Here is a 12,107-nt window from a genome sequence, read left to right as displayed (position 1 = left end):
TATAGGGTAAAAACCCATTAATTCAGCCAAATTATTCTGTAATTCTTAGTCATTTGAAGAGTGAAGTGTATTTGAAAATAGACCCAAGCAAGATCAAAATTTTTAAAAATTTTATAAAATTAAAAATAAATAAAAATAAATTAATCAAATCTTCCATGTAAAGTATTAATAAAACCTTAAACAAAAATGTAAAATATCCCAAAAGTGATATGCCAAGATTTTGATACCTATGATGACATTCTGAAGGGGATAGAAAAATGCAGGGGACCAGTAAAACTAAAAAATAAGCAGTTTATATAGGTGATGGTAAGTACAAAAATGACCAAAGAATATTATTAAATGTTTAACTGGAATACCAATAAAAAGTCAGAGATTCACATTTTGAATTATAACACCTCTGTAAGTTGGGGAGTTGAAAAGATAAAAATTGAGTATTTGCCAATCTCTGCTCTTTAGGAAAAGTAGAAAAAAAATTTTAATATATTGAACTGTCATTCAGTTTGCTATGACAATTAGCATAATCCACAATCCTATGAAGCTGATTTTACTACCTTCATTCAAAGAATTAACTAATGCACTGAGAAGTTAATTTGTCCAAAGTAGCAAAGCTGTGATGTGAACTGAGATCTGACTCCAAAGCCAATTACCTTCTCCATTATACCAGTATTTACATATTCTTACAGCAAAATACTTTTTTCAACACAAATCTTATGTAAAACATCATCTGAAATATATTTTAAATAAAGATTTGACAGAACTTTGTGACAAATGAAAAGTGGAGGATAAGCCTGGGTGGCTCAGCACGTTAAGTGTCCAACTCTTGATTTCGTCTCAGGTCATGATGTTATGCATGGATCAAGAGATAGAGTATGACAGGATCCTTGCAGAGTAAGGAACCTGCTGGAAGATTCTCTCTCTTCCTCCCCCTTTCTCAAATAAATCTTTAGAGAAGAGAGAGAAAGAAAGAAAGAAAAGGAGATAATGATAGGCAAAGAATAAATAAAGTTGACTCTAAGACTTAGTTAGGAGACTCTAAAAATTAAGATCTATAGAATCAATATAAATGAGAAATTTGATAAGGGAAGACAAGTTTGTAGAAGAAAATGATGTCTGCTTCAGAACTGTAAGGTTTAGTTTGATATTCCAACAAAGTTGATATTCAAAAGCCAATTTGAAACACATTCACATTTTTAATTTGTACATGAATTATTTAATTCTTGTGTTGCAGTCTATTTTTGCATTACTTAAGGTAAAATGGCCCAAATACATGATAAAATTCCTTCTTAGTTCAAATTTCACTAATTAAAAAAATTTTTTAAGTAATTTCTACACCCAATATGGGGTTCAAACTCTTGACTCCAAGATTGAGTTACATGCTCTATGGACTGAGCCAGCCAGGTGTGGTACCCTTCTAATTTTGAATATACAGTAAATCATACAGCATTCATGATTTTTTAGTTGAAATTATAAATAATTTTTTTTAAATATTAGAAGTATTAATGGGAATCAAAGGGAAGAAATATAGCTCTTTCAAAACAAAGACTAAAGGGGCACCTGAGTCACTCAGTGGTTGAGCACCCTGCCTTCCGATCAGGGTGTGATTCCGGAATCCTGGGATCAAGTCCCACATGGGGCTCCCTGCAGGGAGTCTGCTTCAATTCTGCTTATGTCTCTGCCTCTCTCTCTTTGGGTTTCTCATGAATAAATAAATAAAATATTTAAAAAATAAATAAATAAAATAAAAGACTTTTATCCTTTAAAAAAGGATCCTTTCAACATGCCTTATTATAAACTATTACACATCATCTTCATATTCTAATTTATTATATGTAACATTCGTTTATTATTTATCATTTATTATTAAGAATAATTCATTTATTAATAATAATTACTATACTTAAAAATACCAAAATTCAGATTGTTTAGTAAATCCTTCTGCATCTCATCAATATATCAAGTCACAAAAAATTTTAAGACACAATCTTCAACTTAGAAAAGCCAATTTGAAACACATTCACATCAATTTTTATCATAATTTAGACCATAACCTCAGAGTAATACTAAGGCCTATCTAAAACTATTTAAAACCATCAGAAACTGCAGATATAGTCATACATATTAGATTTTCAAGAATGTCCTATTTTAGGGCAGCCCGAGTGGCTCAGTGGTTTAGCGCCCCCTTCAGCCCAAGGCCTGATCCGAGACCCAGGATGGAGTCTCCTGTCAGGCTCCCTGCACGGAACCTGCTTCTCCCTCTGCCTGTGTCTATGCCTCTGTGTGTGTGTGTGTGTGTGTGTCTCATGAATAAATAAATAAAATCTTTTTTTAAAAAAAAGTCCTATTTTATATGCAATGCAAAGAGTTTCAGAGCAATGAAGAACGTTACAATGGACTTATATTTAAGCTCAGAAAGCCTAGCTGCTGAAAAACCCAAGTATAACTGACAATGAAATTTTTGCACTGTTGCTTGAGAATTAAATGTGAATAGGGTATGACAAGGGACCAACTTGAAGGCTATTGAAGTCATCCAGATGAGATGAAGGTGGCCTGAACCTCCTTCAGGTAGTGGTTGTGGTAGTAAAGATAGTAGTAGTGGTAGTAAAGATAGAATTTACTAATTAATGAAAATATCAAAGAAGGTATTTAATAAACTATGAAGGGAATGGCACACTCATTCACCCCAAAAGCTAAGAAAGTCTCTGACACTGGAAATGTCAGATAATTCAGAGGACATAGGATAAAGTAGAGGGGGCTAAAAATGGAAGGAGTCTGAATAAAGAGCAACTGGTACCAGATCCCAAGGATTTGTTCTAAAGAGTCACGAAGGCTATTTCTGCTTCTCTGACTTTATCACCGGTTCGTTCAACCTGCTTAGCCCCAGATCTAGTGTCCATCAGGCTTGCTGGCATCTTGAATTTTAACTTCAAAACCACATACCCCAAGTAACAGCCCAAGTTCTGGAGTGGGTATTAATCTTAGGTTGGGCAAGTTATTTAAACTTTATGCAAAAATAAATAAATAAATAAATAAACTTTATGCAATGCACCTCAGTTTTATATATATGTAAAATAGGAGCAATATTTGCATAAAGATTTAATGATGTGATTGAGAAAATTTAGGAGAAATGCATATAATGCATATAAAATACTTAGCATCGTATCTGGACATAAAAATAACTGAATACTATTATTTTTCAAAGCTCTCTGATTACTGGTATGATCTATGTTCAAATGTTCTTCACCTGGGACTCAACATAGACTAGGCTGGATGGGAAATAGGAAAGTTATCCACTGAAGGACTACTTCAAAGCAAAGGGAAAGGAGAAAATTAACCCATTATTACAACCTATTACAGATAGAACAAACCTATTACAGCCACCAGCAGTATTCATACCGTCATCAGCCTGCATCCATTTTACCTCACCAATCCTAATTCTTAAGAGAGATTGAAAATGAAAGACTTCTAAATGTTATTTGCATCTATCACGTACACAAAACACCAATGTGTAAAGTTATTATTCTCTTCTTATAAGATCTATATTAAAAGAGGGAGGGGACCGAGGAGATGCTAAAATGGAATCTTTGGCTCACCATCTCTTTTTCCACTTTTACAAGGAATAAACACACTTGGAAATCCTCAAAAGTGCCTAGTTTAAAAAAAGGGAAATATGAGAAAATTTATGTGATTGCAATGTTCTTACAAGTGAGGAAGTTTAAAGAAAAAGAAAGTTGGGGCACCTGGGTGGCTCAGTTGGTTAAGTGTCTGCCTTCAGCTCAGGTCATGATCCCAGGATCCTGGGATCGAGCCCCACGTTGGACTCCCTACTTGGTGGGGAGCCTGCTTCTCCCTCTCTCTCTCTGCCGCTTCCCCTGCTTGTGCTTGCTCTCTCTCTGTCAAATAAACAAATAAAATCTTAAAAAAGAAAAGAAAGTAAGAAGCAAGGAGAGGTGTCTGAAAAGGGTATGAGAAAAGTTGTCAAGAAGGGACGGAGAACTAGAGCAAAAGCTCATTGTTGGCAAGAGGCTCATCTTCATGGTGCCTTATTCTATAAGTGATAATGAGAGAAAGGATGTCCATTTGAACTTCTTTGAATTTTCTGGAAATGGCCTTTGCTCATTTTGCTAGTGGATTGCTTATCTCTTCTTTCTAATCTGTAAGGGCTCTTTGTAAATGAAGAAATTAACCAATAGGCACATAATCTGGTAAAGAATTCCCTCAGTCTATAGTGTGCTTTGGTTTAGTTTCCGGTGGAGATTTTTTTGGGTGAAAAAAGGAGTATTTTTGTCCTTTTTAACCTTCAGCCTTTTCATTTTCTTTTAATTTTTATTTTTTAAAGAGAATACACATGTGGGGTGAGGGGTTGTGGTGCAATCTCTTTTCCTCCATAGCCCTTTTGGGTAGGAAATTCTTTTCTCTTCTTTCTTTGCTTAGTAGGGGTTGTGATGCAGAGAAAAGGAGAGACAGAGAATTTTAAGCAGACTCTGTACTCAGCATGGAGCCCAACTCCAGGGTCAATCTCATGACTCCAAGATCATGACCTCAGCTGAAGTCAAGAGTTGGACACTCAACCAACTGAGCCACCCAGGTGCCCTTCGGCTTTTTCATCATTTTTTATAGAATCAAATATGTCAATCCTTACTTTCTAGTTTCTAGGTTTAGAATGTCTGGAGAAATCAGGTTAATATAAAAAGAAAATCTTGCTTCAGAATCCTGGCATTCCTCTGTTGACTTGGAGTAGTAGATGGTCTAAGCAAAGAAAGAAGAGAAAAGAATTTCCTACCCAAAAGGGCTATGGAGGAAAAGAGATGTGCTTCCAACATCTTATTTTTTTTTTTTTAATTTATTTATGATAGTCACACACAGAGAGAGAGAGAGAGAGAGGCAGAGACACAGGCAGAGGGAGAAGCAAGCTCCATGCACTGGGAGCCCGACGTGGGATTCGATCCCGGGTCTCCAGGATCGTGCCCTGGGCCAAAGGCAGGCGCTAAACCGCTGCGCCACCCAGGGTTCCCTGCTTCCAACATCTTAATTGAGAACAGTGCATTCATTCTTTTACCAAAATGCTACATGATTAGAAACATTATCATTGGTTATTACAAAACTTATGTGTCTTCTGTCATAATGTACAGAATAAGTTTATGTACTTTTTTCAGCATTTGAGCCTCACAACCTATAACAGTCTTTCTGTAAGAAAACGAAAGTATGACAAAGCAGGGATTCCTTCTATTATTAAAGTAATATGGGGTACTGGGTAGCTTAGTCTGTTGACTATCTGACTCTTGGTTTTGGCTCAAGTGATAATCCCAGAGTCCTAGTATTGAGCCCTCTGCAGGGCTCCCTGTTCAGCAGAGTCTGCTTGGGATTCTCTCTCCTTCTGCCTTTGCCTCTCCCTCGGCTTGCACACACTTCCTAACACATGCATGCTCTCTCTCAAAATAAATAAAAAATCATTTTTAAAAAGTATTTTATTTTGAGAGAGCACGTGAGCTAGAGCATGAGCAGGGGGAGAGGGGAGGGTCAGAGGGAGAAAGAAGCAGACTCTCTGCTGAGCAGGGAGCCTCATGGGAGGCTCAATCCCAGGACCCAGGGACTATGACCTGAGTTGAAGGCAGATGCTTAACCAACCAAGCCACCCGGGCACCCCAAAATAATACTTTCATAAACATAAAGATATTAAGGCAGAAACTTTTTAGAATATTACATAATGCAATATTTAAGTTATACAAAGTAGAAAAATAATAGTATAATGAATTTCCAAGTACCCATCACTCAGCTTCAACATTTGTAACATAAAGTCAGTATCATCAGAAACCAAATTTTATATTTTATATATCTTTTGACTTGTTGATTTTCACAAACACATTTTTTTTTAAGATTTTATATATTCATCTTAGAGACAGAGAGCATAAGCAGAAGGAAAGGAACAAGCAGACCCCTCAACCAGCACAGAGCCTGACATGGGGCTTGATCCCACAACTTCAAGATCATGACCCAAAAGAAATCAAGAGTCAGATGCCTAAATGACTAAGCCACCCAGGCACACCCAAACACATCTTTTTTAAGACTTTATTTTTAAGTAATCTCTATATCGTATGGGGGGCTTGAACTCACAACCCAAGGTGAAGAGTCATATTACCTACCGACTGAGCCAACCAGGCACCCCTAAACATATCTAAATAAATGGGTCACAGCCTTCAAATATACTTATAAATGGCATTGTTTTTGATAGATAAAATAAAAGATTAAAGAAAAACTATACAAAAAAACTACATGTGTAGTTTAAAGTCAAGAAGCAAAGTGAAAATGTATTCCAAAGCATAAATGTAGGCGAATTTACCTGGTGTCAGTTAAACAGAATTAGAAATTTGAACTTGAATTAAATTTAATGTATAAGTTTCCTTCTTCCTTGATTTGTTGGATTATCACAGCTCAATTATTTCAGAGATTATGAATGATCATCTACTCTTCATCAGTCCTAAAGCAACACTTGTAATTAAAACTCCAATATTCCCAGCACAGTACTCACTCTGTTTGGTAATTTTAACTGTCATCTCTCATCCAGAACCACAGCACTTACTTTCTTTGAATCACTCAAATCTTCCCAACATGTTTAGTTTATTGATTTTTCTCATTATTTCACCTCCCGCAAAAAAAATAATCAACTTTAATTTTCAATTCTAATTCCATTGACTCTCCACAAATAAGCTCTTGAAAAGCCCAACCCTTAATACAACTCTAATTAGCCATTCTTCCTGCTCCTATTTCTAGGTTTTAGAGAAGTACTGGGAGAAAAAACAAAAGCAAAGCAAAACTGATATACTAAAAGTTTTTAAAGAGTACCCCCAACATAGCCATTGCTACTTCCTACTTTCCATTTATGCCTCAAATTCCTAGATATAACCTCTGTAAGATTAGAATTTCTTTAAAATATAATGTATCTTTCTCACAAAATCCTCCCCTCCATACTTTATAACTTCTCCTTGCTAATTACTGACAAGTTCCATGGTAATTCCTGACGAGGTCAATTGTTATTCTGCCAAAATGGGAGAATGAGGCCTCAATTTCCATCCGCCTCTCTCTTTTCAGATTTGAGAGAGAGAGAGAGAGAGAGAGAGAGAGAGCACCGTGCAAGCTGGGCAAGAGGCAAAGGGAGAGGGAGAGAGAATCCATAAGCAGACTCCCTGCTGAGCTTGGCCACAGGTCCTGGATCCCAGTACCCTGAGATCATGACCTGAGCCCAAACCAAGAATCAGCTGCTCAAATGACTGAGCTACCCAAGTGCCCCCTGCCTCTCTATCTTAACAGGACTCTGTCTCTGTATCTTCCTTGTCCCATCCCATTATTTCAGAAAATGAGATTGTTGTTCCTTTCCTCTGAAGAGAACTTTACCACTTATTCTGAGGAGTCATATATTGTCCTGATTTTTCAGCAACCTTGCCCTCATACCTGCCACTTTCGGGCAAAATCTTTCCTACTCCAATACCTCCTTGATGCTATTGAATTTAACAATGATAACTGACCGCTCTATTATAGTCTCTCTCTCCAAGACTATGATCATGACATTGTCCTATTTCCAGTTCTCAATCAAATCTCAAATTATACCTATAGTAGTCTCTTTTACACTCTCTCATCCTTAATGCTTAGCATGCCCTTTTCCCCACCAAGTTTAATCTTTGTTCCTGTTTTCTCTGTCTCTGGAGAATGGAGTGGAAGAGGGCATGGGGAATTACAAGGAATGTGGAATTACAGGGAGGAATTAAGCCAGTGATTTGTAGTTCCACACATATATTTGGGATGGAAAAAAGTTGAGAACTATTATTCACCACTCCCTATGGAATCTTCATTCATTCTCATACTTAACGGCAAGTAACCTACCATACTTATATCTATGCAATAACTCCTCTATTCAGTTTTTCTCTATACTTTGACCTCTTCTTTCCTGAGACCCACTCCATGCTTCTAGTGACATGATGAATATTTACATAATCATGTCCACTTATCAGACATTTCTAATCTGACACAACCAAACTTTGACATCTCCCACCTAAAACATTTTCTCTAGCTTTTGAATGACCCAATCAATCTCTATTACCCAGATTAGAAAAGGTGGGGTTGTCTTCTTCATTACCTATGTCCAGTTAGTAATCAGTTCATCATTTAGGCTGCAACGTTATCTTCATCAAAGAGAAAGGGAAGAAAATTCCCCAATCAAAAGGGCTATCCTCATTGATTCTTCCTGCTACACTCACTACAATCCTACCTTAGTCTAATCTCAAACAAGACCACTTTCATCATGTTATTTCTTCTGTCCAGTAATTTATTTATAATAGTTCCCTATTATCAGCTAAATATAAAGTATAAATACACTAGTGATGGATCTTCTGAAATCTAACAGCTACTTACTGTTTACTATTCACTATTTTTCTTTACTGTATTTACTATTTTTCTTTACCGTAGCATTTCTCAAATCTTTTAGTGTCAGGACTTTTTACAGTCCTAAAAATTACAGTCCTCTAAAGAGCTTTTGTCTACCTACGTCATGTCCACCCATATTTACCATACTAGAAATGAAAATTGAGAAAAATTTTAAGCACAAGAATACATGAGCACACATTCCATTAACTGTCAGAGCAATGATGTCATCACACATCACCTAGCCTGGAAAACCCCACTGACACTTGTGAGAGAATGAGAATGAAAAGACAAAGAACATGTTAGTATTATTATGAAAATAGTCTGACCTGTAGCATCCCTAGCTCATTTAGAGAACACCAGTTTATCAGATCTTGCATCACTTTATCTGCCTCCCTATTGATGATAACTGATGAGTAACGTTTGTGTGTAGCCATAGCGGAGGCAGAAAGAAGGCCAAAAGCCACAGATTTATAAAATATCCTCCAAATTAATTAGCCCGCCTGCTCTTTAACAGTCTAACTCAACCTATCAATTTTATGTTCTGCTATTGCCATTTCCTTCCTCTCTTCCTCTGCACTCCTGACCAAGGTTAGAATCAGGAAAAAGAACCCATCTTTTTCTGCTTCACCATATTTGAAGACTATTCCCTCTGCCTGGAAGGCCTTCTCTCACTCATCCTTCAGACCCAGTTCATAGGTTACTTCTTCTATAAAGCTTTCCCTCGACACATCCCATCCCTAGTTACCTTTTTCTCTATAATTCCAAAGCACATTTAAAACTTATCACATTGCATTGTAATTATTTATATGTCTGTCTCCCCACTAATAGTGAGTTACATGAAAGCAGACTTGCCTCTTGTTTTTGTATTTCTAGTACCTCACCCATAGTGGGAACTCAAACGTTTGATCGTTCCATCAAAGCCATGTCTTTGAAAGAGACAATTCAAGGATCGTCTATCCTAAAATTCCAGACCAGAGGAAGGAGCTCCTCTGAACTTCTGCAGTACTGTATGGAAACTAAGAGAAGAGAAAAGCCTAAAGGAAACTGTTATTCCTTCCTACAAAAAAACTGGGGATTTTGGCCCATATATCAAGTCTAACTCCCGACTCTGACACTAAAGAGCCTCCATCAAGTGGTTCTTCAGCTTTTCAATCTTATTTTTTATTATTCCAATAAACACACACACTATCCATTCTACTTTCATCGCTTTTGTTTATATCCTTCCCTCTCCCAGAATTCCATTTCCCTCTTATTTTAAATTCTATTTTTCCTTAAAAGCTTGGTTTAAGACCACAAATTCCGTGAAGCTCTCTGGGACTATGCCAAAAACAAAGAAAAACTTCCCCTTTTGGAATATCTAATACATTTCCATCTGTTTTCTATAACCTAAAATTTCATATTTATATGTATTTATAATGTTTTGTCTTGCATTCTCCTTTAATAATTTCAAATAAGTCAATGATGCAATCCCAAATAGCTCAACAGCTCTTCAAAAGCAGGCACAGTCTTCATTAAACACTTGAGTGCCTTTATATACCAGATACTGCTACAGTTTCTAATCTCTCTCTCTCTCTCTCTTTTTTTTTTTTTTTTTTTGGCATCAGCCCTTGCTAGCTAGTAACGGGAAAATGAAGGCACGTAATAAGTACTATTCCCTTTACTTGATTTTCTTCCTAACTGGTCAGAATAATGCAGGTTATTTTTTTTCTAGGAAATACTTTATCAATAGATACAGTTATCAATTTGAAAATAAAAAGTGTGCTATAAAATGCTTCCCAGCACCCTAAAACTGCAAGCTTAAAACACTTCAATCATACAGAACTCACTGGGTCCTCGATACACTTACGTTTTGAGGAGCCCTTCCTTTTTTGTTCCTTTACCTTGAATCTTTTATTTTAGTCATTACAGTTTTAGTTCCCTTAATGTATTCTGAAGTGAAGTTACTAGTAATAATGCCAAACTATTTCAGCAGAGCCGAAAAACAAGGCAAGCAAAAATCAAGCATAAAATGAAAACGTAGTATTGAAAACCAAGGAGTTATGGTAATTGGGCTCAGACCAATGCTTTCCCTTAAATGGAATTTGTCAAAGGGGCCACATCTTCCCTATCACCATTTCCTTAAGTATCTACACTCAAATGGTGCAAGTATTCTTGGAAAATGGACCAAACGTAACCATCAGAACTTGCTCCCCAATATCACAGATTGATGGTAATTTCTGAAGATCATTTCCCCCGATTCTTCACTCTTTTTGTGTATGTGACAAGGTCGGTAAGAAGGAATCATAGAAAAATATAGTAAAAAAAAAAAAAAAAATCCTAGGGTCTAGGATGCTCGGAGTCCTAGTTGCTTTTAAGTACATCAGCCTGAACTCTTATTTACACACTAGAGAGACCTGGGGTTGGTGGCAATTCTTTACCAAATACAAGAATATTCTTTGGACAAAGGAGTCCCATCATGAATTTCGTGTGAGAAGAGGACTGATGAAAGAGGCAAGAAAAGAGGAAGCTGTCAGCTGACAGGCTGCAGCGACTTCACCCCGTTTCCCTCCCCTCCCCTCCCCTCCCAAAAAGCTGTAGGAAATAGAAAGCCGCAGAATGTACCTTCCAGGCCAGAAGCAAAACATTGAGGATGGCCAGCAAAGGGCAGGGTCCATTCTCATTCTGAGTGATGATGGGTGTGTTCTCTTCCTTCCACTGGATCCACTTGATGTGATAGACAGACTGTCCCGGGAAGCGCTCCTTGGAGGCCGCCAGTACCTGCGCTTCCTCCCCCTCCTCCTCCTCCTCTTCGCGGCACAGAGGCACAGCCCCGGGCAACACCGCCGCGCCCGCGCCCGCGCCCCCCTCCTCCCCCTCCCCCTCCCCCTCCCCCTCCTCCCCGGGGACCCTGTTCTCAGCTCCCTCCTCGCTGTTAAACTCAGAGCTACTGGGGAAAGAATGCAGGTTAGAGAACGACTCCAGGGAGTCCAGGCTCGGCGATTCCCCGGGAGGGCTCGGGTCGCTGCAGCTGCTGCTGAGGCCGCCCGCGCCGCTGGGCTCCTCGGCCCCGGCGGCCGCCAACTCCGCCCGGCAGGTGCCGGCGGGCCCGGGGCTGGGGCCGGCGTCCCCGGCAGGACCGGATCCCTGGTCCGCTCCGGCCTCGGCTGTCTCCGAGGCGGTCACCTTGTGCTGCCCTCTCGGAGGCGTCGTCTGGGCAGCGGGACTCTCCGGATCGCCCTCCTTTAAGTCCAAGCCCGGGCAGGAGCTGCAGGGTCCGGGGACCCGAGGAGAGCCGGCGGGAGAAACCGAGTCCAGGAGGCTCCTCCCGGCGGCCGCCGCCCCCTGCCCATTCCCGCCGCTGCTCTCCGCCGCCCATACTCCAGGACCATCCCCGGCGGCGAGCCTGGTCTCCGGACGCCCTTCCTGCGGAGAACCTGTCCCTGGCGCTGGCGCGGCGGCCACCCCGTGTTCTAGCGGCTGCAGGCTCCCGGGGCCGCTCTCCATACCCAGCCGCCAGCCCCTCGCTCTAAAGAGACCGCGGCGGGTTCTCCTCAGCCAGCGCCTCGGACGCCATGACAGCGGCACTGGCAGCAACAGCGCCCTTGCGCGGCCTCGGCCAGGCACGTCACGGGGGGGCGGGGGGCAGCGGGAGCGCGCGTGCGCGCCGCCGCGGCTCGGGGCGTGCCTGCGCGCCGCGGCCCCGCCCCTCCTGC

General features: G+C 39.9%; 1 protein-coding gene across 2 annotated transcripts in view; it reads right to left on the bottom strand.

The window, feature by feature from the left end:
* Positions 1–11,898, bottom strand: part of MINDY2 (MINDY lysine 48 deubiquitinase 2) — a 73,871-nt gene extending 61,973 nt beyond the window's left edge. For both annotated transcript variants that reach the window (XM_038580541.1, XM_038580542.1), the window contains exon 1: positions 11,017–11,898. In XM_038580541.1, coding sequence (XP_038436469.1) covers positions 11,017–11,898 — 882 coding nt within the window. The remainder of the gene's footprint in view (positions 1–11,016) is intronic.
* Between the last annotated feature and the right edge of the window lie 209 nt (positions 11,899–12,107).

The sequence above is a fragment of the Canis lupus genome, chromosome 30 (genome assembly GCF_011100685.1).
Source record: "Canis lupus familiaris isolate Mischka breed German Shepherd chromosome 30, alternate assembly UU_Cfam_GSD_1.0, whole genome shotgun sequence".
Lineage (NCBI taxonomy): Eukaryota > Metazoa > Chordata > Mammalia > Carnivora > Canidae > Canis > Canis lupus.
This window is presented reverse-complemented; position numbering and strand designations above follow the sequence as displayed.